At 47.2% G+C, this 26829-nt stretch overlaps 1 protein-coding gene across 6 annotated transcripts in view; it reads right to left on the bottom strand.

The window, feature by feature from the left end:
- Window positions 1–26829, bottom strand: part of EVA1C (eva-1 homolog C) — an 84057-nt gene that overhangs the window by 47416 nt on the left and 9812 nt on the right. For 5 of the 6 annotated variants that reach the window (XM_019923200.3, XM_019923201.3, XM_019923203.3 and 2 more), the window contains exon 2: window positions 1085–1281. The exons of the other annotated variant lie outside the window; for it this stretch is intronic. In XM_019923200.3, coding sequence (XP_019778759.1) covers window positions 1085–1281 — 197 coding nt within the window. The remainder of the gene's footprint in view (window positions 1–1084; window positions 1282–26829) is intronic. 6 annotated transcript variants of the gene reach the window in all.

Here is a 26829-nt window from a genome sequence, read left to right as displayed (position 1 = left end):
GGCTCCTCAGTTGGTGTCTTTACCAATCACATGACCACCCAGGTACTACAATGCTTAGCTTGGAAGTAACACACAGTAGACAAAATAGAAAAATCCTTACATGATCATTTTTTGTTTGCTTCTCCTCTTCCGGCCTTAGGAGCTGCACAGCATTGCAGCTAATTCCATGTCTCCTCAGTCCGCCTAGGAAATTTACCATCACCCACATTTCCCACAACTGACAAAATCAAGCTGACATCTAATTTGCCACCTATCTGCTCTCACCACCGTGACTCCGATGGACTCACAGGGAACTTTGGAGGCATTAAAAAAACCCAAGGCCAAGGGACTCCATAATCTTAGCTAACTAGTTATAAATGTTGAGGGGCCTGGGAGAGCAGAACAGAGGTTGTTTGGATCATTGAAAGCCAGAATAGTCTAGAATCATCATTGCTATATTAGTTTTGACCTCCCCGTAGACCACGTATTTCCCCAATGCCGACTGAAAAAAGAATGAGTCAGCCACCCCCCACCCTTAATTCCTGGTACCATCAAGGACGAACCAGCAGAAACTGCCCAAAATAGCTCCAAACAAGAATAACATGATTATCTACAACTGGAGAAGCAAACCATAAAAAAAAAAAAAAAAAGATAATTAGTGATGTTCCCCTTCCTTGAGTGCATTCTCTAAGAATTTGATCATGACTTCTGATGTCTGCCTTGTGGTTTCCACTAAAGAATGCACAGCCTTTCCTCTCTCCCGGGGTACTGATAGGCAACGTAGGCCTGGATGTTAAAGCCCAACATGACGATACTTTATTGCAGGGAGGAGTGTGCCTATGAATAACTTCATTCTGCAAGTGTATTAAGGGAGCTCTCCAATAAGCAGGAATTCTATTTAGACTCGTTTGGTAAAGGATCCTTTTGAGAAGCAAAGACTAGCTCGCCTGCAAAATGCGTGATTTGCCTACACTGAGATTTCATAAGGTGGGTTTGCTTTGAGTACACTATAGAATCACAAGTAGATACACAGAGAGAGAGAGACAGAGAGGGAGCGAGAGAGAAACCCATTTCGTTATCTTAAACCATCTGTGAAAGGCAATACCTGCAGTGTGGTGGGCGCCACACAGGTTAAGCTGTCTTCTCTCTGGGAGGCAGGTTGCTGCGCGCTACATGTTTGGTAATCTTGCCCATAAAATGCCGACTGGACACTTATCGTCGAATGCCGAGGGCAGTGCAGATCCAGATGGTCCCCATCACAGGCATAGGCGGTGTGGTTTTGCAGGAGTTTGGTTAGGTAACCTAGAAAATATGCAGCCGGGTTACAAGAGGCCCAGGAGTTCACCACTCCTTCATGGATTTGGGGGCAGGAGGACCTCGGCTCCCCGGAGGGAGGAGCTGGTCAGTGAGGAAGGTGTGGGCGGGACCTCCTCAGCTGCTGCCTGGACAGGACACCAGACAGGCCCGGAGCTGGGGCGGAGGGAGCGGATGCTCGTTTTTCCATCTGGGCCTGAAACCTTGGTCTGGAATGGCACGTTGCAAGCCTCCAAGGGCTCCTTCCCTCCAGGAAGCACTAAAGGACGGGCCAGGAGCCATGAAGTCCCAAAGCATCTCTATAAAGCAGGAAAAAAATGCGAGTAGGTGTCCCTTGGGCATGTAGATGCCTGTCCTGGGGGAGACTCGGGTTCTCTGATCTCCCACTAGCTGGGCCAGGCCTTCCTGGGGCGAGGGGATGCCGTTTTATTTTAGGAAACCACTCCTGGGCCTGCCTCAGTCCTGGAGAAGAAAGCAAGGCAGGCCCCCTGCATGGGATAAGGGCCTTCTCTGAAGGAAAGGGAAGGGGAGGATGGTGGGGCTCTGTTATGGGTCGAATAGTGTCCCATCCCCCCAAATTCATGTTCACCCGGAACCTCAGAATGTGACCTTATTTGGACACAGGGAGGGTCGTTGCAGACATAATTAGTTAAGATGAGGTCAGACTGGAGTGAGAAAGGCCCTTAATCCTGTATGACCTATGTCCTGATGAGAAGAGAAGAGACACAGAGGCAGACAGCCATGGTTCTACAAGCCAAGAACACCAAGGATTGCTGGGAGCCCCCAGGAGCTGGAAGAGGCGAGGAAAGACTCTTCCTTAGAAACTTCAGAGACAGCACGGCCCTCCGGACGCCTTGATCTCAGCCTTCGGGCCTCTGGAACTCTGAGAGAATGTATTTCTGTTGTCTTCAGTCACTCAAGTTAGTGGTCATTTGTTACAGCAGCCCCTGCAAACTCATACAGGCTCCCGATCCCTGCGTCTCCAGCTGGCTGGCTGAGCTGAGCAGGGCCTCGGGCTCGGAGGAGCGCTGGCGGCCTGGATGTTTTCTCAGGAAGGAGGAGGGAAGGTTCATCTGAAACACAGATTCCTTTCCTCCTTCTCACACCTCACGAGGTCAGTCGCAAGGCGGCTGGGAGGGAAGCCAGGGACTTTCTGGTGAGGTGTGTGGGAGACGGCCTGGCAGCCTGCGGCCCTCTGAGGGGGAAGAGGGAGAGTGTAGGAGGGCAGCCTTAGAGCTCCCCAGTTCCCACACGGCCAGGCCGTGTTCCAGCTAGTCCTGCTTGGCTTTCAAAATCCTCTCCGGGCCGTAACGCTCTGCAAAAGGCACCCAGTCCCGCTCCCTGGGCTTCCCTGACAGTCACAGAAAAGGGACTGAGATGCTCTGCGGTACGGTGGGCACACCAGCCCATCCACGCCTGCCCACCTGAGGACGGAGACCGGGCGCCCTTGACAGCACACTGCATCCAGACTGTAGGTCTTTCACTGCGGCTCCTTTTTTTCCTTCCCGCCCATGACAATCATCCTAAGAAAGGCCAAGACATCAGCTACCCTGATTTAACGCTGCTTAGAGAAGCAAAGTCTAGCTTGAGCAGCAAAACTGCCAGCAGGCATGTGAGTCAAGGGCCTGCTTGGTGAAATGCTGTCACTCGTAAGGTCACTCAAACCCCTCAGGGCACCAAGAGGGGCCAGGAAGAGGCCCCTTGGTGGTCCTAGGGCCCCAGGTCGGTGTCATCCTGTAGGATACACAGGTGAGCCCTGATTAAGCCATGATTTGATTTGTACAAGATCATTTGTGGGATCTCAGCATTATGGGCTGAGCTGAGCCACACCAGGGAACTCACGGTGGCCCTCAGGCTGCCCCCAGGCCAGCACCCACCCTGAGGCTTCCCAGACTGGTACCCCCGCGCTTTAGCTTCGTCATTAACACTTTCTTGTCCATCACGCATCACTCATGGAGATGATCGGCTGACTGAAATGTTACATTAATTCTGGGAGCATGACTTCATCTTCATGTTTACGGTTTGTGCCAAAGGCCATGTGTTACTCTGGCTAAATGAAGGTGATGGTAAGGCCCTGGGGCAGGTGGAGCCACAAGACGGAAGGGGCCTGGGGCCTGGATTCACAGAGGGAATTGCTGCCTGCTCCACAGATCGTCACATGAGTGAGAAAGAAACTTCTGCTGTGTTCGGGCCATTGCCTTTCTTCACCCTGTGTGTCATATACTCTGTGCCCAGAACAAACTTGATCTCCGTGGGACCATTTACATCAAAACACAACACGATGCAGCACAGTGGCCCGAGCCCCCCTGCATACCGTATTCACATTCTGAGTGATATTCTAGAGGCAGAAGCTCAATGCATAGAATTGACTAACTCCAGGTCTTTTAGGCCCTTCTGCACTTTGAGGGGGGAGGGGAGCCTCCTTCCCCGTACATCAGTCCTAACACTAATACGAGTTCAAAGAAGATACTTCAGCAGTAAAGCTTGCTCTAGACGCGGTCCAATTCCTTCTTCGAAAACCTGTGCCTAGGTCCAACAATGGAATATTATTCGGCACTAAATGAAATGAGCTATGAAGCCACAAAAGACACAGAGGAGACAAACGCATATGACTGAGTGAAACAAGCCAATTTGAAAAGGCTCCACACTGTGTGATTCCAACTATACGGTGTTCAGGAAAAGGCGCAACTATGGAGACAGTGAAAACATTAGTGGTCGCCAGAGGTCTGGGGGGAGAGAGGGATGAGTAGGTGAAGCACAGGGGAATTTTAGGGCCATGAAACCATTCTGTCTGATACTATACTGGGGGATACATATCATTATACGTTTGTCAAAACCCAAAGAATGTATAACATCAAGAGTGAACCCTAGTGTAAACTATGGACTCTGGGTGATAATCAGGTGTCAAAGCAGGTTCACTGATTGTAACAGCTGCACTGCTGGTGTGGGATGCTGACAGTGGGGAAGGCTGTGTGTGCGGGGTCGGCGGGGAAAGGGATATACGGGAAATCTCTGAACTTTCTGCTCCATTTTGCTGTGAACCTAAAACTTCTCAGAAAGAAAGTCTATATAAAAGGGCAAAAATTTAAAAACCACCCATGCCTCCCCAGGATAGCGCGACCTCTGGGAAGAGAGGGGTTAGGTGACAGGGAGGGGACGTGACAGGGAGTGCGTGTGTGCTGGCAAAGTTTTGTTTCTTGACCTGAAGGGGGAGACATGCTTCACTTTGTGAAAGTTCACCGAGCTACGCACTTAGGATCTGTGTACGTTTTTGTTGGTAGATAAATGTTTGTTTAGAAAACCTTTACCTGCAGTTTTGTGACCAATACTCCACACTAATAAAGAAAGTCTAGATACTGAGGAGCCTGTGGCTGATGTATAGGACATGGAGAGCCATGGAACCCCGTTTTCTGCAGCTGACCCCATCCCATCCACACTAGATCCTCCTCCATAGTGAAAGCGGGAAACCCTCATGAGGACAAGCCATTGGCCCGCCCACCTTATGGCCCCCATAGGTGCCTTCCATGCCCCGTTCTGATTGGCCGACTATGTCAGAAGCTGCTAAGAGGTCCAAAGAAGGACAGTTAGAACTGCCCACTGCTTTCAGCAACATGGAGGGCATCAAGGACCATTTGGAGAGGCATTTGGGATGGTGAGTGGGGAACAGAAGCCTGTTTAGAAAAGGCTGAAAGGGAGTGGAAGTTAAGGAAATCTAAGATGGTTCACCTGGTAGACAGAATAATGCCCGCCCCCCCAAATGTCCACAGGGACCAGTCCCCAGAACCTATAAATATGTTCTTTACATTATAAAAGGGACTTTGCAGTTATAATTAAGTTAAAGATCTTGAGATGGCAAGATGATCCTGGCTGATCTGGGAGGGACCAGTGTCATTCCAAGGGTCCTTATACGAGGGAGGCAAGAAGGTCAAAGTCAGAAGAAGGAGGTGTGGCAACAGAACCAGAGGTTCTGGTTCTGGAATGGGGCAGCCATGAGCCAAAAAAGGTAGGCGGTTTCTAGAAACTAGAAAAGACAAGGAAACAGATTGTGCCCTGAAGCCTCCAGAAGGAATGCAGGCCTGCCAACACCTTGATTTTAGACTTCTGACCTCCAGAACTGTAAGAGAATAAGCCTGTGCTGGGTAATCATTTGTTAAAGCAGCCATAGGAAACTAAGAGTTTATACAGATGACCCTTACAACAACTTGGTGAAGATAAGGAGAGACATAAGGCTAGAGTCATAAGAACTGATGTCCAGGGAGAGATTTTTAAATAATTATGATTGTTTTAAAGTTGGGAGAGGTCTATGCAGGTTTGTATGTATGTGTAAAAATATATGTACATATGAGTCAGAGGTCGTATGTAAATTATATTCCTTACTGTAGATTAAATTATATTCCTTACTGTATATTCCTTACTGTAGATTAAGGTTCAAAACATTTGAAAGCGGATGCTAGCAAGAGAGAGCTTGAAATGATGGACTGTGGGCTCCAAGCTAAATAGAGGGAAGGAGATGATCACGGAGAGGCCCAAGGGAACAGAGAGGTCCTGCTGAGATCCAGCAAGGTCAGAGTGGAGGCAAGCACACCAGCAAGCTGGGGAGGGAGGAACTCGTGCACAAAATTTGTTTGAACAGATTTCAAGACGGAGCAGTTGCAGGTGATGAAGTGGCCACGGAAGTGGCCACGGAGGAGTGTGCAAGAGGTCAGCGGAGGAGAAGGTTCTTGGAAACGAGGATGCCAGAAGCTGGGAAGATGCCCTCTGGATCAGGCATCTCCCAAGATGAAGGAAGGAACTGGGGTGCAGCAAGAACCTTCCGCCAAGGTTGACCTTGAACAAAGGGCAGATGACAGATGACCCGCTCCCAGTCCAAAGCCCCTTCCAGCGTGCCACCCGGCTTCCCCAACGAACACGCGCACTCTTTCCAATGTGTTGTGTAGGGTCAACACGTTACTTAGTGTCTCAGTCCATTCAGGCTGCTCTAACAAAACACCACAGACGGGTGGCTTATAAACCATGGAAATTCGTTCCTCAGAGCTCTGGGGGCTGGAAGTCCAAGATCAAGGCACCAGCATGGTCAGGTTCTGCTGAAAGCCATCTTCCTGCTTCATAGCTGGCCTCTGCTCACTGGGTCCTCATATGGTGGAAGGGGCAGGGGAACTCCGTCGGGTCTCTTTTGTAAGAGATTCATGGGATTAGTGAATCCCCTTCATGACGGCTCAACCCTCATGACGTCAGCACCTGCCAAAGGCCCTACCTCTTCCCTTTGGGAGTTAGGATTTCAGTACGTAAATTTAGTTGCACAGATACATGCAGACCACAGCACTCAGCTTCCCACACCTTGGTTTCTTGGCTGGTTCAAATGGGATCTTTTTGTTTTGTTTTTAATCAACATACGGCCAATTTTATGTCATTTATGCCCTCGTCAACTTTCAAATGGGATCCTTTTTAAAGATGTAGCTTTTTGTTCATAGTTCTCTCTGGATCAAATGCCCCATCAGTCAAAAATGCTTTATGTGTTAATACTCTCTGCCAGCATTTTCACAGTCTAGCTGTATATTTGGGGGGCAAATATTTACTACCCTGAAAGAAGGCAGAAGTACACACTCTGTTAAGAAATCACTCCTCAGGGGCTTCCCTGGTGGCGCAGTGGTTGAGAGTCTGCCTGCCGATGCAGGGGACGCGTACCGCAAAAAAAAAAGAAATCACTCCTCAGAATCTGGCATGGCCTGTCAATGCTCCGTTGATCCTTGCTTAAACTGGGGGAGAGGAGGAGTGGGAGGGTGTAGATGCTTCATCAGCTGCGCACAGCGCAGACGCCTTGGAACAGCTTCCGTTTAACTCCAGGATACTCTCTTCCCTGGTGAACCCTCCACTGTGTATCAGCAGAAACTCCTGCAGCCACGGCCATGGCTCAAACCTTCCTCAAAGGCACATCCCGAGAGGCTTGGGTTGGGCAAATCTTAGAGTTATTTATTTTTTTGCGGTACGTGGGCCTCTCACTGTTGTGGCCTCTCCCGTTGCGGAGCACAGGCTCCGGATGCGCAGGCTCAGCGGCCGTGGCTCACGGGCCCAGCCGCTCCGCGGCATGTGGGATCTTCCCGGACCAGGGCACGAACCCGCGTCCCCTGCATCGGCAGGCGGAGTCTCAACCACTGCGCCACCAGGGAAGCCCTTAGAGTAATGTAGATAAAGGCTTTTCTGTTTCCCTGTTTCTAAAGGTAGGTGAAAAGTTCATGGGAAATGAACCCCTAAGAGGGGCAGAAGCTCTTCTCTGTCTTCAGAAAGATATCCTTGGGATCATAACCCCCATCACATTTACAAGGAAAACCCATTTATACACAAATAATCCAGGGACCACTGAAGGACCAGAATGGAAATGACTGATTTTCAAAGAATAGGGATTCTTGAATCCCCATTCAAGAATGGGGAGGAGGTAAAGAGTTCTATGGGAAGAACAGGTATTGCGCAGGGAAAAAGAAGGGTCTATCCGGAATAAGCCTGGAATGTATGGGTTCGACCAAGGCAAACAGTGCTTGCCCTGCAGGACTCCACAGAGCCACAGAGAAGCCACTGTGCACTGGGGCGTGAGGAGGGACATAGGAGGTAGAATCTCTCGCACATATTTGACCAGACCCCCCCCCGTTTTTTTTTTGCATGAAGTATCCTAGGGTTACTGTTAAGCACATCATTCTGAAGGGAACGTTCACTGAGTCTGTAAAGCACGGTCAGTGCTAAGAGCTGCCTCTCACTTGGGTGATTTCAGAAGGCATTTCAGAATCCCATACTGCTGAGGAATCCTCATCCTGAAACAGGGGGACGGACAGGGAAGAAGTGGGGGGAGCAGAGGATTAAAAGCCCTGAGACCAGGGTTCAACCTGGGATTAAAGTGAGTGACTGTGACCATCACCTCTCAGAACTGATGTCCTCATGTTTTACTGTGAGGATCAAATGATCAATGACGTCAAATGATCAAATGACGTCAACGGGCAGAGCGTCTTCTATCAATCATAAACCATTGCACAACCCTAAGCTATTGCTACCATATGGTAAATCCTGAAGGACATGAACTTACTCATTGATGCAATGTCAATAACACCCCCAGTCGCCCCTCTCTGCTCTGAGCATCAATGGTTAGACGGTCAACTCAGAGACGGTCAACTCAGAGACAAGCACACAGCCCAGTAGCTGCTGTCACGGTCCAGAAATGTCACTGCTGAGCTTGGAGGGAAAAGAAAATTTTTCTCCCTTCCTTTCTCCCTCCCTCCCTCCCTCTCCCTCCTTCCCTTCCTTCCTTCTTTCCTCCCCTCCCTTCTCTCTTTCCTTCTCTCTCTCTCTCTCTCTCTCTCTCTCTCTCTCTCGCTCGCTCCAGTTTTTAAATCAATAAGGTTTAAAAACTACTAATATTTAGAAGATGCCAAACGGGCTGCAAATTCTTCCTCTTTCTTTTCTGAAGCCAGAAGCCATCCACAAAAGTCCAAGTTTCCCAAGGGCTGAGGTTGCGGGAGTCACCCCGAGTGCAGGATGTAAGTACCTCAGTCCCCGGAGTCACTCCGAGTGCAGGATGTAAGTACCTCAGTCCCCAGAGTCACCCCGAGTGCAGGATGTAAGTACCTCAGTCCCCGGTCCCACATCCATGTGCTCAAGGCCCCTATCACCTGGGGCCAATTTCACAACCTTTCTTCTGGGAAGAGAATGGAATTCAATTGTACTGTTCTTGCTACCCCACGCCCCCATTTTCTTAAGAGAAGGCAGCTCCCTCCAGTCGGTTAATGCTTTAGATAAGAGACCACACCCTTTTATTCACAAATACTCAAAGGTGTTTCTACATGTCTGAAGTCCTCTTCCAGAAAATGGTATTTTTTCTTTTGTGTTTGTGAGTGTGTTTGGAAAACTGGCTAAAGCTCGAGGAGGGGCAGCCCACGCGGCTTTAGAGCAATGAGTCAGTGAGGCTAAGGATGCAGGAAAGGCCCCACAATGGATAAAGGGCTCGAGACTGGGAACCACACACCCAAGAGCATTAAGATCAAAAAGTCTATTTAGACTTTAAGTCTCTTCTCTAGTCCCAGGTTTGGCATGAAAACGTTGACTCTGGAGGTTAATTATGAGAACTAGAGCCATCGGCCTGTTTCTTAGATGTTTGGGGGGGAATCACCATGACAGGGATGACCAAGGTAGCTGTGCTGCTCTTAAATGATGCAATTCAGATCCTGGTCCCAAAACAAACCAGCCGAGGACAGAGGTAAAGTGAGAGTCTAGATGAGGCAGAGACAATACATTTCTTCCTCAGTCCACGGAGGAGCAGTTTTTCCAGGCCTCCTGACAATACAGTGGACCAGTGGAAAGTTCTGGCCAATAGAAAAAGGGCAGAAGTGATGCTTGCCTCCTGCAGGTCTGGCCCTCGAGACCCAGTGTGACTCTCTACTCCCTCTGTCTCCCCGTCTGCTGTCACATGTGGAAGAGAGAAGGGACAAGGACAGATTCTGAGCACCCAGAAGATGGGGGAGGCACAAGACAGAAGGAACCTGGGTCCCTGAATGACCTCATGGAGCACAGCCTCGTTATGCCAGCAAGATTTGGGAGCTGTTGGTTTCAGCAGCTAGCCTCCCCTGACTAATACTCCAGCATTCTGTCAACGGGTACTTGTGTTAAGTAGGAAGCTGGTAGGTCTTTAAGGAGTACCAAACACTTTCACCAAACACATCTCACTGATCTATGATGGTGTTGTTGACACCATTTCACATGACCTTCAGTCCTCATTGGGATAATCCTTTCTTTGAGCTGAGACCTTGCTGCCATTGAATTACTAAGGAGATAAAAAGAACTAGAGGTCTCATTACTTAGCCTACTAGTCACCACTCTTCACAATGCCACTGACTTTTTAAAACTTTAAAAAGCTGCATCAGCAAAAGAGACTAAGTGGGCTTTTATGGAATGCTCACAGGTAGGCAAGTTTCCATGTCCTGATGAGTGTGGGAAGGGTCTGGGGCTGTGGGCAGACTGGTGTGGTGCCCCAGAGGGTGCTGGCCCAGGATAAAAGTGCCAAAGCACAGACGTGGGGGCCACAGGTTACGATGCAGGGAATTCAGGCTTTGAAACCCCTCAGATCAGATGCTTTTCAGGCACGTTAAATATAACCCCTTTAGATCTGTTTTCTCATCTGTCATATCAGAGACATACCTACTTTACAGAGTTGTGCAGGCCGTAAGATAGCATCAGTAGAGCAGCTTACACAGTGGCTGGGTACGTCAGTTTCATTCCTTAAGGACTGCATGAGTGTACTAAGAGGAAAAGAGATTGGGAGTCCAAGCTCTATGGAAAAGGGAGCCCCAAACAAGCAAGGACAAGCAGCCCCAAATCCACTGCTTCCTAGGTCAGCCTCGGTTTGGATTCAGCATTAAGACACGGTAAAACAGCAGATGATATTTGCTTTCACAGTCTATAAAAATGTCCCAAGGACGGGCTCATACTCACGATGGGGATTACACCATTAATCATTTGTCCCCCGGTTTGAGGGTGTCATGGAAGCATTTTTTACAGAAATGAGCACAACACTCCCCCAAAAGAACCAGCCGAGTGCAAATTTGGAAAAGTTTGCTGGCTTCTGATACGTTACTTTTGAACCTACAAATTCCAAAAATCCAGTTTCTGACCCCTTTTTCTCAACAAACTCAAGCTATGCTCTTTGTCAATAAAGCTGCTTGATTTTCTTAAAGCCAAATAAAAATACTATTTCTAAAGGCACAAAACCTGCAAAATTTTCCATGCCTGCCATTGTTGCAAGAGCATTTAAAGGAACCCCAAAGTGTATGTGATTAAAATACTTTCAAATTTCTGATCAACAATCATGGAAAAACTAACCCTGGAAGTTGGCTGCTAACATTTGACAAGAAAAGTGACAGCCTCCCGGCTCTTCTCTGTGACTTTTCTGCCTAAGGAATGAACATTTTTTCATCTTTCATGAGTGCCACATGGCACCCAGGTCCCATTTTTCCACTTCCCCCGGGCTTTGAATTCTTGTATTTAACTCTGGTTCCTGACAATCACTTAGTCAATGATCTCTTATCTCGTTAGTTTTTCTCCCAACATCTCCTTCTTTTCCCTTTCTGCACACTGACCCTCTGATTCACCAAACCCCATACTTTCCCCTACATATTCATATATATTAAGCGGATTTTTCTGTGTGGATGACCAGGTGTGTATTTACACGTATGGATCAGATCCTTGTGCCTGGCTAAGCATTTGTTTACACGTGTCAATCCATTATTTGGCTTCGACTCATTCAAACAAAAAAATCTGAAGTCTTTGTGAGATCAAGCCCCTTCCACTACCTACCTGACCTCATCCTTATAACTCTCCTCCTCAGCTCCAGCCACAGTGATCTTGTTTCTCAAAAACGCCACACAGGGACTTCCCTGGTGGCGCAGTGGTTAAGAATCCGCTTGCCAATGCAGGGGACACGGGTTCGAGCCCTGGTCTGGGAAGATCCCACATGCCATGGAGCAACTAAGCCCGTGTGCCACAACTACTGCACCTGCGCTCTAGAGCTCGCGAGCCACAACTACTGAGCCTGCGTGCCACAACTACTGAAGCCCGCATGCCTAGACCCATGCTCCACAACAAGAGAAGCCACCGCAGTGAGAAGCCCGTACACCGCAACAAAGAGTAGCCCCCACTTGGTGCAACTAGAGAAAGCCCGAGCACAGCAACGAAGACCCAATGATGAAGACCCAATGCAGCCAAAAATAAATAAATTAATTCATTAAAAAAAAAAAAAGCCACACATACTCCCACCTCAGGACCTTTGCTTTGGCTGTTCTGTTCACCAGAAAGCTTCTTCCTTCGAGTGTTTACTTTCTCCCTCCCTCCCTTCATCCTGACCTTTGTTCAAATGTAACCTTATCAGACAGGCTTTCCTTAGCTGCTCTGAAAAACATGCACTTCCTGCCCCACTACCCCTGATTCTGCTGTATTTCACTACACGGAGATACTGTCAGTTTCTCCTCTTCTGAATATAAGCAGGGATGTTGTTTTATTTATTGCTCTATCCCCAGAACCTAGAAAGAGTCTGACATATAGTAGGAAGGCAATGAATAGTTTTTAAATGAGTAAGACTGGCAGAGAAGGGGCAGACCAGACGTGAATGGGTGAGTGGTAGATTCTGATTAACCCTCATGGCACCAACGTCACCCAGTACTTATAGATCTTGCTAGGGAATTGTACTGTCAAGTTTTTCTTTTTATAAATTTATTGTTTATTTTTTATTTTTGGCTGCATTGGGTCTTCATTGCTGTGTGTGGGCTTTCTCTAGTTGCAGCAAGCGGGGGCTACTGTTCGTTGTGGTGCGTGGGCTTCTCATTGCAGTGGCTTCTCTTGTTGCGGAGCACGGGCTCTAGGTGTGAGGGCTTCAGTATCTGTGGCGCACGGGCTCAGTAGTTGCGGCTCGCAGGCTCTAGAGCTCAGGCTCAGTAGTTGTGGTGCACCAGCTTAGTTGCTCCCGGTTCTTCCCGGACCAGGGCTTGAACCCATGTCCCCTACATTGGCAGGCAGATTCCTAACCACTGCGCCACCAGGGAAGCCCCCAGTACTGTCAGTTTTTTAAACCTATATTCCTAATGCCTCAACATCCCCACAAACAGGCTGTGAGCAGCCCGCCCAGGCAATCAGTTGCACTGGTGTGATAAGGCTGGTCCCTGCCACGTGCTCCCCGATGACCCAGTGACATTCAAACACACCAATAAAACCCCTCATGACTTCTGCTACGTACTCCACCCTGACCCCCAGTAAAGGTACTTGCCCATGGGTCCTCTCTCTTTCTCGGCTCCCTACCTGATTGGCTGAGCTGCTCCCTGGGTGCTTCTCCCCTGTGGCACCCTGCGTGGTGTGCCAGGCCTCCCTCCTATAGGACCTGTGAGTATAATCAATCCTTTAATTTCACATGCCTCTCTGAGTGTAATTTCCAGCATGCTGTGTTGGTGTGATCCTTAAAGAGCCCAAGAGGAGGACTTTCTCCACCATTTACAACACAATACTATAGTGTATATAGATGTACATACATGCATGTATTATAGCTATACGAGCATATGTATATAAACATATACAGAGAGAAAGAGAGAGAGGAAGATATGAATCAACTGATTACAAATTATTCTACATGAACTGTGTTGGACTTGAATTACAACCGTACGATGACACTATTTTATGTCTGAACAGTCTGGTAGGAGCTCCTTTGTGCCTTTTCAACCAAAGATTTCACATCCTATAAAAATGAACACCTTATTCGGTAATCAGGTACCCACCCCAGAAAGTTATTCAGCCGACACCATCTGGATTAGAGCTGTTTAGAAGTAACTGGATCAATCCCCATTTGCCCGAAGCCTTTACACGGAGTACTTTTTCTTTTCTTTGGGATGCAGAGTCACCCCCAAACTACAGAGCCCCTTGGCGATTAAGGCAGGATGGAGGTGCATTTGATAACTTAATGCAACTTTTAATCCGCACTTAAAGCTCAGATGTGAAATCTATACTTGATCTTTCCTGCCTTGGAATTGGCCAAATTAGTGGCTCGATCCCCACGTACAACAAAAGGCTCTCAGAGACACTCAGGGAAGCCGACCAACCAGAGGGCCCGACACAGCCCAACACATGGATGTGGGGGCAGAGAGGTGCTGCCTCTCCAAGGAGCCCCTGAAACAGCCTTTCAACTCCAGACTGTTCATTTCCCCGACAGCCCACGCTCGGGATGTGTAGGACGATCAAGGTGGCTTGATGCGCTCACGGTAGAAAGACTTTAGGGCGTGCATTTTGAGCTTTATTCAGTTAACTGGAAAATTATACAGTGATTTCACTACTCATCATAATAAAACTCTTTCCTTAAAGATGATGACTGGTGAGCAGCCCTGTAAACCTCAGAAAGCTATTTGGAAGGTTAAAATGATTGGATTTAGGGGCAGGATTTGCTGTACTCTTGACTAAACAGGCTTTGTTCCCTAGGCAGTTAACAAAAGCAGAGCAGGGAAGTTTCTAAAACTTGCAACAGGTGTAAACTTCGTATCCAAGAGGCTGTGCTGAACAGGCCAGGTGACCTACTGTATCTGTTACAGCCTCCTCGTGGGTTTAACAGGATTTTGGGCAGGTCATTTCGCTGCCCCCTTCTTTGGTTTCACCTTAGAATTAGGGGAAGTAGCAGCATTTCTTCTTTTGTATTTTGCAGAAACAGGGGAGGCTGGCAAATGTAAAGAAATACGGGCGCCCGCAGGGTAATCAGGCCGGCCTGGCCTTAATCATTATATTCATCCTTAATTGAGTCCCTGGCATGCTGGCCCCTGGTGTAAACCTTCTCCAGTGGACTCAGCTTCACTCAGTGGCCCCAGGGACCCACGCTTTCTTCATTCTCCTATGAGCTCTTTATTTACTTTTCTGTATCCTTCCCTGGCTGACACCTGTTCCTTCTGATGGCCCTCAGCTTACACTTGCTATTCTGGGTCTGTTGCCTTCTTTTATACACAACTGTTTGGGTGACAGTTGAGCGATTACATCCCGTCATGTCTGCTTTATTCACCACCGTGCTGGAGTCTTATTCTACCAACTGGCTTCTGGCCATCTTCTGGATGGCTAAGTAGAGGAAAATCCAACCCTGGTTCATTGGTATATACAGCTGACCCTCATGATAATTTGCAATGTTTTTTGCAAACTCGCCTACTAATATTTATTGGACACCCCCAAAATCAATCCACCCAGGGCTTTCCTAGCCATTCTTGGGAAAATTTGAGTCCCCCAGTGTGCGTGGTCCCAGCCGTAGTGGAACCAGGTGACGCTCTGCCTTCTGGTTTCAGCTCTCCTACGATAAACGTGGGTCCTTTTCATAGTCTACCTAGTGCCAGGTTTGTCACATTTTTGTGCTTTGTGCTGGTGATTCTGCTGTGTCGAACAGCCCCAAGCACGGTGGTGCACCACTGTCTCACGTTCTCAAGCGCAAGAAGCTGGGATGGGCCTTACGGAGAAAATACACGTGTTAGAGGGGCTGTGTCCAGGCACGAATCTCAGTGCTGTTGGCCGTGAGTTCAACATTAATGAATCAACAATGGGTATTAAATAAGGTGTTTTTCATGGAAGCAACCTGAATGCCCATCAATAGAGGAATGGATAAAGAAGATGTGGTACATGCATTCAATGGAATATTACTCAGCCATGAAAAAGACCAAAATAATGCCATTTGCAGTAACATGGATGGACCCAGAAATTGTCATACAGAACGAAGTCAGAGAAAGACAAATATATGATATCGCTTATATGTGGAATCTAAAAAAAGTGTACAAATGAACTTATCTACAAAACAGAGTCACAGATGTAGAAAACAAACTTATGGTTACCACGGGGTAAGGGAGGGGAGGGATAAATCGGGAGACTGGGATTGACATATACACGCTAATATATATAAAATAGATAACTAATAAGGACCTACTGTATAGCACAGGGAACTCTTCTCAATACTCTGTAATGGCCTACATGGGAAAAGAAGCTAAAAAGAGTGGATCTATGTATATGTATAACTGATTCACTTTGCTGTACACCTGAAACTAATGCAACATTGTAAGTCAACTATACTCCAATAAAAATTTTTATAAAATAAGGTGTCATTAAGCAGAAACATGTATAAAATCAGGCTGTGCATTCTCATAGGAACAATGTCTCAGTATTTGCTAATTCAGTGCTATACAGCAGGACTCGACAGGACATACCACCTCGAATAATGAGGACCCAGTGTATTTCTATATTAAGGATAGAGCGGGATTTACACAGCCACAAAAGCGCTAGCCTTTGTAGGTAATTCAAACATGCAGAACTGGGACTGCCTTCAGAACAAGTCTCCATGTGGCAGAACTCGGTCTTTGCTTCAAAATATATATATAAGTATCCATTCTTCCTTTTTATAAAATGTTCAACCTTTCACAAAAGCCTTGTCATCTCCTAGCTCACGATGATACCCACGACAGCCCGCTGTGATGTCAGGGAAGTATTCCACTTTCGGCGGCACAAAAGATCTCACGCCCCACTGGTGATGGGGGCCAGGGTGAGTCCCTGCTCCGACTCTGGGCCTGGGTCTCTACTCCAGGTTCAAGGGCCCCTCATTACCCCTGCCTGAGTCCAGGATGCCGAATGAAGGAGGAACTGCTCGCCACTTCTCTCTCTACACCTTGTCATAGTCTTATGCTGAGTGATTTTAAATGCTGTGGTAGAGGAGCACAGTGGGTGCCTGGTGGGCAGGGTGCAATAACAAGAGACATCTGACCCACCCGAGGAGGTGGCGGGGAGGGCTTCCAGGTGGGAGGTGATGCCTGAAGAAAGAGCAGGAGGTAACCAGGTGAAAAGGAACCTCAGGCAGCAGGGGCAGATGTGCAAAGGCTCAAAAGGAGCTAGACGTTCGGCGTGGCCAGTGCACCGGGTATGAAGTCGGGAGGGAAGGCTGACGAAGTTAGTGAGGTCTTCCCGCAGAGTCTGCATTTAACCTGAAGTCAGATGGGAGCCACTGCAGGCTCGAAGGCAGGCAAGTGATGCTGGTCAGACTGGCAATTCCGAGAAATCCTGAATCCAGGGGCCTGTGTTAGATGGACTGCAGAGACCTATGAAGAAATTAGGGTGGCTGCAGTCCTCTGGGGGGCCAGGATGAAGGCTTGAGCTAAGACAGGGGCAGAGGGATGGGGAGGGAGGGATGGAGATCAAGAGTCGACCTCGTGGGTCTATGCCCCGCGCCGGTGCACAGAGCCAGCCCCACGCTCAGAAAAGCCCAGCTCTTGGTTTAATGCTCTGCTGTGACCACCTTGAAACTTTAATAATTGAATCTTTGAACTTGCGTTTTGTAAACGAAGCCCCATAGGCCAACGGGGCATGTGCTCGAGCAGAGGAGACCCCCATAACCTAGGTTTCCACCGTTGTTTCCCACCACGTTGCCACGCAGTGTCTGACATGCCCCGAGCACAGAATTCTGGCAGAAGTGCGATCTGACCAGCAAAACTCAAAGTGAGCATCAGGAAAGCGTGTTACGTCTCCAACTGGGGAAGCAGAGATGCTGACAGCACTGAGAGGCCACACTCTCTGTTAGAATAGGAATCTGCTTTGAATGAGGAAGGATGGCAAGGGCATTGTAAGAAATAGGGACAACCAAGAAACCCATCGTATCTTTTTTTTACTTGTGTTTACATTAGCCAGATACGTATGCTGAAAATGATGACACAGAAGGAAAGGGAAAGACAGAGGAACCCACAGCTTCTCTTCCTTTCCATCATTCCTTACACATCAGTAAGAGACAAGGTAGAGAGCAGTAGCAGAATGGGCAGTATACACACAATATAAGAATGTATCATTTCTGTAATGCCACGTACCCGCTCAATGCTCTTGTATTTGTATTTAAAACTAGCATAGCCTAATATGAAGATGATCAATAAAACCCATGCTAATAATTTAAAATGTCCATTTTTTTTCTCTTAGAACAACATTGAAGAGCAAATAAAAACCAGTGTGACAAGAAAACTTCGTATTTTAGTGCCTTAAACAGCTCTTTCCCCCTGATTTTTGAACAAGGGGGTCCCTATTTTCATTTGGCATCTGGGTCCTGATTCTGCAGCTGGGTCCAGACTGAAGTGACAGTGATTTAGCCCTAGAATCGGTGGGAATGGGGGATGGGGATGAGGGGCACAGGGACAAGGGAGACTTAGGGATGCCTCCCAGGTTTTGAACTGGTGATGCTGTCCTCTTGGGAAATCGAGCATCAAAAGCAGGGTTTGTGACTCTGTTCTGAGTGCCCGTGGGGCGTCCCAGCGGAGTGTCCAGAGTCAGAAGCTCCAGAGAGGGACCTGGGAGGAGGGAAACCAGGAAGTGATCGGCACACAAGTGAAACTTGAGAGAACGGCTAGTGTGGGAAGAGCCGAGGGCAGGGACGCCTTCAAGAGGTAGAACAACAGAGAAGGCCCCTTAGAGGAGACCGAGAGGGAAGGAGGACGGGAGGGAGGAAGAGGCACAGGGCGGCTGTGAAGGAGAGGTGAGACGTAAGATGACGGCCAGAGGTGGATATTACAGGGTTGAGTAAAGCGGGGTTTTATCAGCTCCAGGGACCTTGAGCAAACTGCCCGACCCCTCTGAGCCTCAGCCAGGCATCTATAAAATGAAGGTAACGATAATAACTCTTATCTCAGGGGACCGCTGTCAAGATTAACTGAGCTATTACATGCATGGTGCTCAGAACTCTGCTGTATTCATTTCCTGTGGCTTCTGTAACAAGGTACCACAAATTCGGTGCCTCAGAAGAACAGAAATGTATTGCCTCACAGTTCTGGAGGCCGGAGATCCAAAATCAGGGTGTCGACAGGGTCACGCTCCCTCCGAAGGCTCTGGGGAAGGCTGTGTTCCAGGCCTCTCCCCTAGCTACGGCAGTTCCTTGACTTGTGGCAGCATAACTGTACTCTTCACGTGGTCTTCTCCCTGTGGGTCTCTCTGTGTCCAAATTTCCCCTTTTTTGAAGGACACCAGTCATATTGGATTAGGGGCCACTGTAATAACCTCATCTTAACTTGATCACTTCTATATTGACTCTATCTCCAAATAAGGTCACAGGTACCAGGTTAAGACTCCAATGTCTTTTGTGGGGGGAACATCCAGAGTCAGCTGTGCGTAAACATTCATCTTTATCATTATTACCTCCATTAGTTATTGTTTGGCTCAGCGGTATGAGGAAGTGACCGAGGGACAGCGTGAGTTTGGGGAACTTAAATTTGTTGTGGCCACTATCTCCATGACAAGGTGACGTTTCTCCAACAGCCCAGGTGAAGGTAAATATATGAAGTAAGGAGAGGGAACAAAGAAGAGGGAATGACACATTCTTAGAATGAGCCAAAGACAGTCATGAGCAGAAATACCGACAGCAGTGCAGGAGGGAAATTGCTTGCTACTCAGGGGCCCTCGGGAGGCCTGGTATACCAGATGGACAGAAATAAACACCATCTCCTACTCCACCTCAATCCATACACTGTCCCCTACATGCACACACAAGGAAAACCAAGTTCTGATCGTTTATTAAAACAAGTAATAGGCTTCGTCTGTGGAATAAGAAGGTCTTCTGAGCCAGAAGCATAAACGGATGCATTCCATCAGTTGAAGTTCTAGTGCTCTTTGAAGTGGTAAAAACCACATCAGATCTGAAGATATGCAACAGATAATAAACAGGAAGTGTCAAGCTGGTCATGATCTTAACAGGAATCATATCTGGGGCTAAAACTGGAAGCTGTTGATCTCCATTACAGATGGAGCTGCGAGGCGCACCAAAGCTTAGAGAGGGTGAGTTGCTCTGATTTAGATGGAGGATTAAAAAGGAACATTTCAGTCCTCACCAAAGCCACACGTAAGCAGTCTCTCTTCTTGCCCCTCTCCCTAATCCGAAGCCCCTTCCAGGACAAATGCTGTCCTGTCACTTCATCCCAATGCCAGGAGCAACATTGGCAGTGCCTTTCCTGGACCAGTTCCCCTTGCCAAAGCTCCAGGTTCCAGAACCTTTTTATTCTTTCCCCTCTTCTGCTTTAAGACTTGCTTCTCCCGAGTTCAAGACCCTAACAGCTTTGCTAGATATATTGCTACCTACAGTGACTCAATTTGTGTGAGGATGGCTGATGATGGCATCTGTCATCCAAAAGAGACCTTCACCAAACATCAAAGTCACTTCAGAGTAACGGGGTGACCGACATCCCATTCCTCCCCATGCAACGCACAGAAAAGAACACAGCTTCACTGCTGCAACGTCCTGCCCAAATGCGTAAGAATAAAACATCAGACAAATCCAAACTAAGGGACAGGCTATAAAATGACCATCTCATAATCTTCAAAAATGCCAACGTCATGAAAGATACAGACTGGGAGCCATTCTAGGTTGCAAGGAGACTAAAGAGACATGACAACTGAAAATACTGCATGAGCTGAGGTTTTCTTTCGCTCTAAAGCACATTACTGGGACAACTGGTGAAATCTGAATGAGGTCTGTAGATTAGAAAACAGTATTGTGGCAGGTTCATTTCCTGATTTTGATCATTGTTCTTGGTTATGTAAGAGACTGTCCTTCCTTGTTCTTAAGGAACACATGGGAGTACTTGGGAGTAAAGGACGTCTTACTTGCAACTTAGAAAAGAATAAGGCGGGGCTTCCCTGGTGGCGCAGTGGTTGAGAGTCCGCCTGCCGATGCAGGGGACGTGGGTTCGTGCCCCGGTCCGGGAAGATCCCACGTGCCGCGGAGCGGCTGGGCCCGTGAGCCATGGCCGCTGAGCCTGCGCGTCCGGAGCCTGTGCTCCGCAACGGGAGAGGCCACAGCAGTGAGAGGCCCGCGTACCGCAACAAAAAAAAAAAAAAAAGAATAAGGCGAATGTGATAAAATGGAAACGTTTAAGGAATCTGGGTGAAGAGTATAAAGGAAGCCTTTGGACTAGTATCACAAATTTTCTGTGTCTGGAAAAATAATAATAAATATTTAATATTGAATAAATATATGGACAGATTTAAAAGCGTGCAATGCTTTCCAGCAAGTGCCAACCTTGACTGAATGTCAGAACCACCTCGGGAGATTTAAAAATACCAATGTCCAGGCCCCAGCGCAGAGATTCCAATTCAATTAGCCTGGGGAGGGGCTCCAGACATCAGTATATTTGAACGCACCCCCGAAGTGATTCTAGCGTGAGCCCAGAGGGATAATGAACAGCCAGGTCAGCCCGTGGTATCATCAGGGAAGGGGAGAGTTCTGGGCTGGGGTCTTTCTGAACCCCTCACGTCTGCTCCTTTTTTTTTTTTTTTTGCAGTACGCAGGCCTCTCACTGCTGTGGCCTCTCCCGTTGCGGAGCACAGGCTCCGGACGCGCAGGCCCAGCGGCCATGGCTCACGGGTCCAGCCGCTCCGCGGCATGTGGGATCTTCCCGGACCGGGGCACGAACCCGCGTCCCCTGCATCGGCAGGCGGACTCTCAACCACTGCGCCACCAGGGAAGCCCTCATCTGTTCCTTTGAGAGCTGATCCTGCGGGCAGCACAGTGACTCCGAACAGGAGCGGAGTCCTGAGTCCAATCTTGGTCCTGCCTCTAATAAGCTGGGAGACATCCTGGCAGATCCCTTACTGGTACCCAGCCTGTGTTCTCTCCGCTGTGGGCTAAGGTTAAGCAAGAGCAGCCTCTGGGAGAAATAAGCTTTCCAGTAGGAGGATGCACAGTTCAAAAACTCTTGCACCACTGAGCCCCGATGCCCCGTGGTGGGTCTGCACAGGATGACAGCCTGAAATCCTTGTGATGTCCACGTGGCAGAAAGGGATCAAGGCGAGTAGGGTTGATCAATTTCTGGTATTGCTGGAAGGTTCTGTTAGAGTTTGGTGACTCCCGGTAGCCCTCTCCCCGTCCAAGGACAGAAATCTAGGAGGGTTCTCGGGAAAGGGCTCGGAGGAAGCATGAGGACACCAATCCTCCTCCACGCGGCAAGGAGGCAAGCTGGGGAGGCCAAGCTCCCAGGGAGGAACTGGGGCAGCTGGCACTGGCCCCTTCACGAGGCAGCCTGACGGGGGCTCTGTGAGAAGAAGATGGCCTCACCAAGAGCTGAGGCCTGAGGCTCCACGCTGATCCCCTACCTCAACTCTGCCCAGCTCTAGACATCTACAGACTTTCGTGCCCTGCTCAACCTTCTACCGCTGCGCTGCTCAGTACGGCGGCCCCGGGCCACACGTGGCTACTGGAGACTTGAGATGCAGCCAGTCTGAACTGAGATGTGCTGTAAGGGTAAATTACATACAGCATTTCCAAGTCTTCATAAGCAAAAAAGAACATAAACTCTCTCATTAATAATTTAAAAAATACTTATTAGGGTGGAAATGATACTTTGGGTACATTAGGTTAAATAAAATTTCCTATGGAAATTCATTTCACCTCTTTAACTTTTTCTAATGTGGCTACTGGGATATTTAATATTACCTACATGGATGACGTCATATTTCTATTGGACAGCTCTGTTTCTGAAGTCTGCATATTATCCTTTCGTGACTTCATTCCTTGGTGATAATTGTATTAAAATCCAATCAAGGAAGGATTTAGTATGCAATGGCATCAGCCCTGGGCCCCGAATGCCCTGCAGTGAGAAAAGCTTAACCCTTTCCCCTGGTTCTCAGGCTTCGGTGATTCCAGCAAATTCACTCTTCCCCAAAGCCAGCGGAAGTGCAGATATGGTCAGGTAAAGTCCATACCTCACAGCTTGCTGGAATAATAATGATGATGATGATGTAATTTAAAACTAGTACTTAGCCCTGCAATTTTAACCCAGTCTGTGAAACTGAATCACAAACATTTGACATTCTTAACATAAGACCCTCAGTATATCAGACTGTGTATACTCCACCTAATAATTTACCTTGCCAAAGAAAGAGAATACATAAGTGGGTAATGAAGATGAATGGTGCAGACTCTCATGAAAGACCCTGAGGCAGTAGCAAGTCACATTCCAGAAGGTTCCAGAAGGTTCCATGGAAGACTGTAGTTTGAGTTTGGTTCACATGTCACTGTCTGACTGCATTCTGAGGATGAAAGGCCCCTCACTTGTGCGTGTGTGTGCGCACACACGCACACACGCGTTTAGCTACACACACAGGAGCAAAGAACTAAGACATTCCCTTTGGCCAGACCTTCCTCACAGTAACAGCCTGGGGCTGTGGAGAGTCATGGTGGGTTTATCTGTGTTCAGTTTCCCAGGACTGATCTTGTCCATGGTCTGATTTTATTTTGGACCCAGCCTGGGGCGATCCATGTTGCGTATGGGGTCTACATGTTAAATTTCCCATTATAAAAAAAAAAAAAACCAACCTTAAATTCAGTGACTGTCCAGGTCTTTAAGGGAGTTTTCTAGAAACCAGGAAGAAGGAAATAGAGTCTGTTTTGCTGAGGACCAGTGGCGTTGGAAGCAGGGAAAGTCACTCCCATAACATGGACTGATGCTTGGTAACATTGTGAGAAATTTTCCCAGCCTAGAAGCTTACAACCTGGTTCAGCTGAATCCAATGGTTGAATAGAATCCCTTGGTTCTTTGTTTAAAAACACAGTATATAATCTTTATTAACACAGAGACATCGAGGATAAACGTGTACTCTATATTAACATGTCTATATGATGAAAAAAATCACTGTTCGCTATTTAATATCCTGGGAAGAAAACAACTAGGAAAGAGCATCTTCATAAAATGTTTTTTTCTGCTTATTTTTATAACATCTGTATCCGGAAGTAAATAACAAATGCTTGGAGCATTTGGGAAAATCAATAATGTCTCTAGGTCTACATTTTCAAAAGTGTATTGTTAAAACAGAGACTCACAGACACAGAAAACAAACTTATGGTTACCAAAGGGGAAAGGGAAGGGGAGGGATAAATTGGGAATTTGGGATGAACAGATACACACTACTACATATAAAATAGATAAACAACAAGGACCTACTGTATAGCACAGGGAACTATATTCAATATCTTGTAATAACCTATAATGGAAAAGAATCTGAAAAAGAATATATATATATATATATATATACACACACACATATATACATATATATACATAACTGAATCATTTTGCTGTACACCTGAAACAGTGTAAATCAACTCTACTTCAATTAAAAAAGAAAAAAGTTATAATTTTTAAAAAGTGTATTGAGAAAAAGAGAAGATCTGGCAAGAAGATGCTCTGTATATATGCATAAATATATATACACACACAGACAGTCAAATAATCAAATAGACATATACAGTCAAATATGTTTTTACTTTTATTGCAGGAAGTCATATTCATTTGAAAGACATACTGTACTTTGCTTAGGGATGTGGTGCCTTTTTATCAACATGGTGTCAAGGGAAGATGCTTCAATTTCTTCATATAAACGGATTCTGAACACTCAAGTTCTGTCACACCAAAATGGGCAGAAATGAGAAGCAGCAGCAAAGCCCTCCCATTGGACGGCATTCTTACATCACCCACTTTAAAATTAAATCTGAAACAGAGTTCTGACAGGCCTGCTATTTTCTTCAGTGCCAAGAGCCACACAATAGACCTTTTTTTGGACAAAGCTCTTAAAATGCTTGGAGATTCAGAGTTACTGAGTCACGAAACTTTACAAATATTGCACACCCATTCCTGCTGGTGCCCCTGCCTGCTCTTTTGGAAACAATACTATATTTTCTCTGTGTTTGGCAGAAAGAAAGAAATATTTTAATTAGTGTTGCAACCTGTTTGAAAGAAGGGTGACAGAGAAAGGCAAGCTCTGACAGTGGTTGGCTGTCCGCCGGTCTGGTGGCCTCTGGGCAGGGGTTGTAGCTATCATTTCAGAGGAATCTGTTTGATTCTCCTTCTACTCAGTGTGGGCCCTACAATGATGCCCGGTCCCATGACCACAGAAGCTTCAAATGTGGCCTGATAAGGTGATAACATTCAGCACAGAGGGGTGGGCAGGGTTGCACTGAAATAGTAATAGATGATTCATCCATGCAATTAACACTCTTAGAACCATCTCTGAACAGGTCTCTTTACAGAGTATATAACAGGCGGCACAGATGGGGACACAACATTGCACAGAAATGTCAGCGGGTATATGTGCTGTCAGTCTGTGGATGCAAAGGTGGGGGGCGGCTAGACAGGGTGCAGGAAGAAGGGAAGCAGGAACAGAGGAGGAGGAAAGTAGGGGGAGGCAGTGAGAGGAGCCAGGGAAAAGCAGATCTGAGCATGGTTTTCAAGACTTGCTCTCTTCCTTTTAAAAATTCAAATCGAATTGCCCCCCCATCCTGCCCCGCGCCTAGGATTGTTTCAGTGAAGTTGTGAAATAATTGAGAGGTGTTGCAAACACATCCTCGCACTGCGAGCGAGCAAGCGACTTCAAGTCTAAACACCTCTGCGTCCAGAGGGCTATTTTAGAGTGACATTAACGATGGCTAGTATTTGAGCTTGAAATGAGGACAAAAGGGCCAAAGACACAGGCAAGTTCCAGAGAGGAAGCTGGGGCTGAGGGGAGCCTGAAGAAAAACCTGGATGAGAGCAGTGCCTGGATTGCCACGTCCTTGGCTTTGAGGAACTGAACACTTTTGGGTGGCTGCAGGAGGCGAGCTGGCCTTGAAAAGAGCGTCGTGGAGCCACCTCTAGGTTTTCCAGACTCAACTTTGGTTTTGAAAAAATGTTCCCACCTTTTTGAGATTCCAAACTTGTAGAACATAAAGCCATGGCATGTTGTCTTGTCGGACCCAGCATTCCTCAACCTCAGCATGAGGACTGAGGACCTGATCATTCCCTGCTGTAGTGGCTGTCCTGTGCCTTGTAGGACGTTTAGCAGCACCCCGGCTTCTACTCACTAGATGCCAATAGCACCCCTAGTTGTGAAGAATCAAACTGCCTCCAGACATTGCCAAATATTCCTGGGGGGACAAAGTCTCCCTGGGTTGCGAATCACTGGCTTCTTTCTTTTTTTACTGAGATATAGCTGATGTACAGTGTTGTGTTAGCTTCAGGTGTGCAGCACGGTGCTTCAGTATTTTTGCCGACTAGAATCCATTACAACTTATTACAAGATAATGGGTATAATTCCCAGTGCTATACAGTAACTGTTGCTTATCTATTTTATGTATAGTAGTTTGCATCTATTAATCCCATGCCCCTAACTTATCCCTCCCCCGCTTCCCTCTGCTCTTTGGTAACCATTAGTTTGTTTTCTAAGTCTGTGAGTCTGTTTCTGTTTTGTATATACGTTCATGTGTGTTATTTTTTAGATTCCATGTATAAGTAAATATCATATAGCATTTGTCTTTCTCTGTCTTATTTCACTAAGCATTGAGAATCACTGGTTTAGATTAAACATTAGGACAAGCTAAATTCTCCTTGAGTGAAGACAGCCATCTACTATAAGGACCACATGGCATTCTTGGTGAAGACTGACAACCCAAATAACCTGCCTTGAAGAGCCAGAAAGAAACGCAGAAGTCTGCGACAAGAGGAGACCTTTTTCCTCAAAGCACTGGTTTATGGCTTTAGGGAACCATAACACTGTTTACACATAATCCTGGGGACAAAAGTCTTGGAGCCCTTTGCTTAAAAAAAAAAAAAAAAAAGTAAATCAGAAGAAAGGGACCTTCACACTTAAACTGAGGTTTAAAGAGGCAAAACAGAGAAGACCGCAGGCTCTGCTCTGTAGAATTCTCCACAGCCTGAAGGACAGACTCCACACAGCAGGTCCTGCAGCACCGGGGCCTTGAGGCCCCTTTTCATGCTGAGGCTGCAGATGGCACCTGAGTCTTTATATCCGGTCTGACTTGTCCACAAAGCATTTGGCATTGTTAGCTTTGGAAGGTGTGTTTAGGCCTCCCAAAATAGAAGAAGGTGTTTAAAAACGACCGTCCCTTAATTTCACCATCAAATGGACAGAAAAGAGGTGTGTGAGCCTGAACGTGAGTCAGTGTACATTTTTTTAATAGAAAGGAGACTATAATTGCAGGCACTCCTTGACGTGTAT

Source organism: Tursiops truncatus, chromosome 4 (genome assembly GCF_011762595.2).
Source record: "Tursiops truncatus isolate mTurTru1 chromosome 4, mTurTru1.mat.Y, whole genome shotgun sequence".
Taxonomy (NCBI): domain Eukaryota; kingdom Metazoa; phylum Chordata; class Mammalia; order Artiodactyla; family Delphinidae; genus Tursiops; species Tursiops truncatus.
The sequence above is the reverse complement of the archived record's forward strand: the minus strand, read 5'-3'. Positions and strand labels throughout refer to the sequence as shown.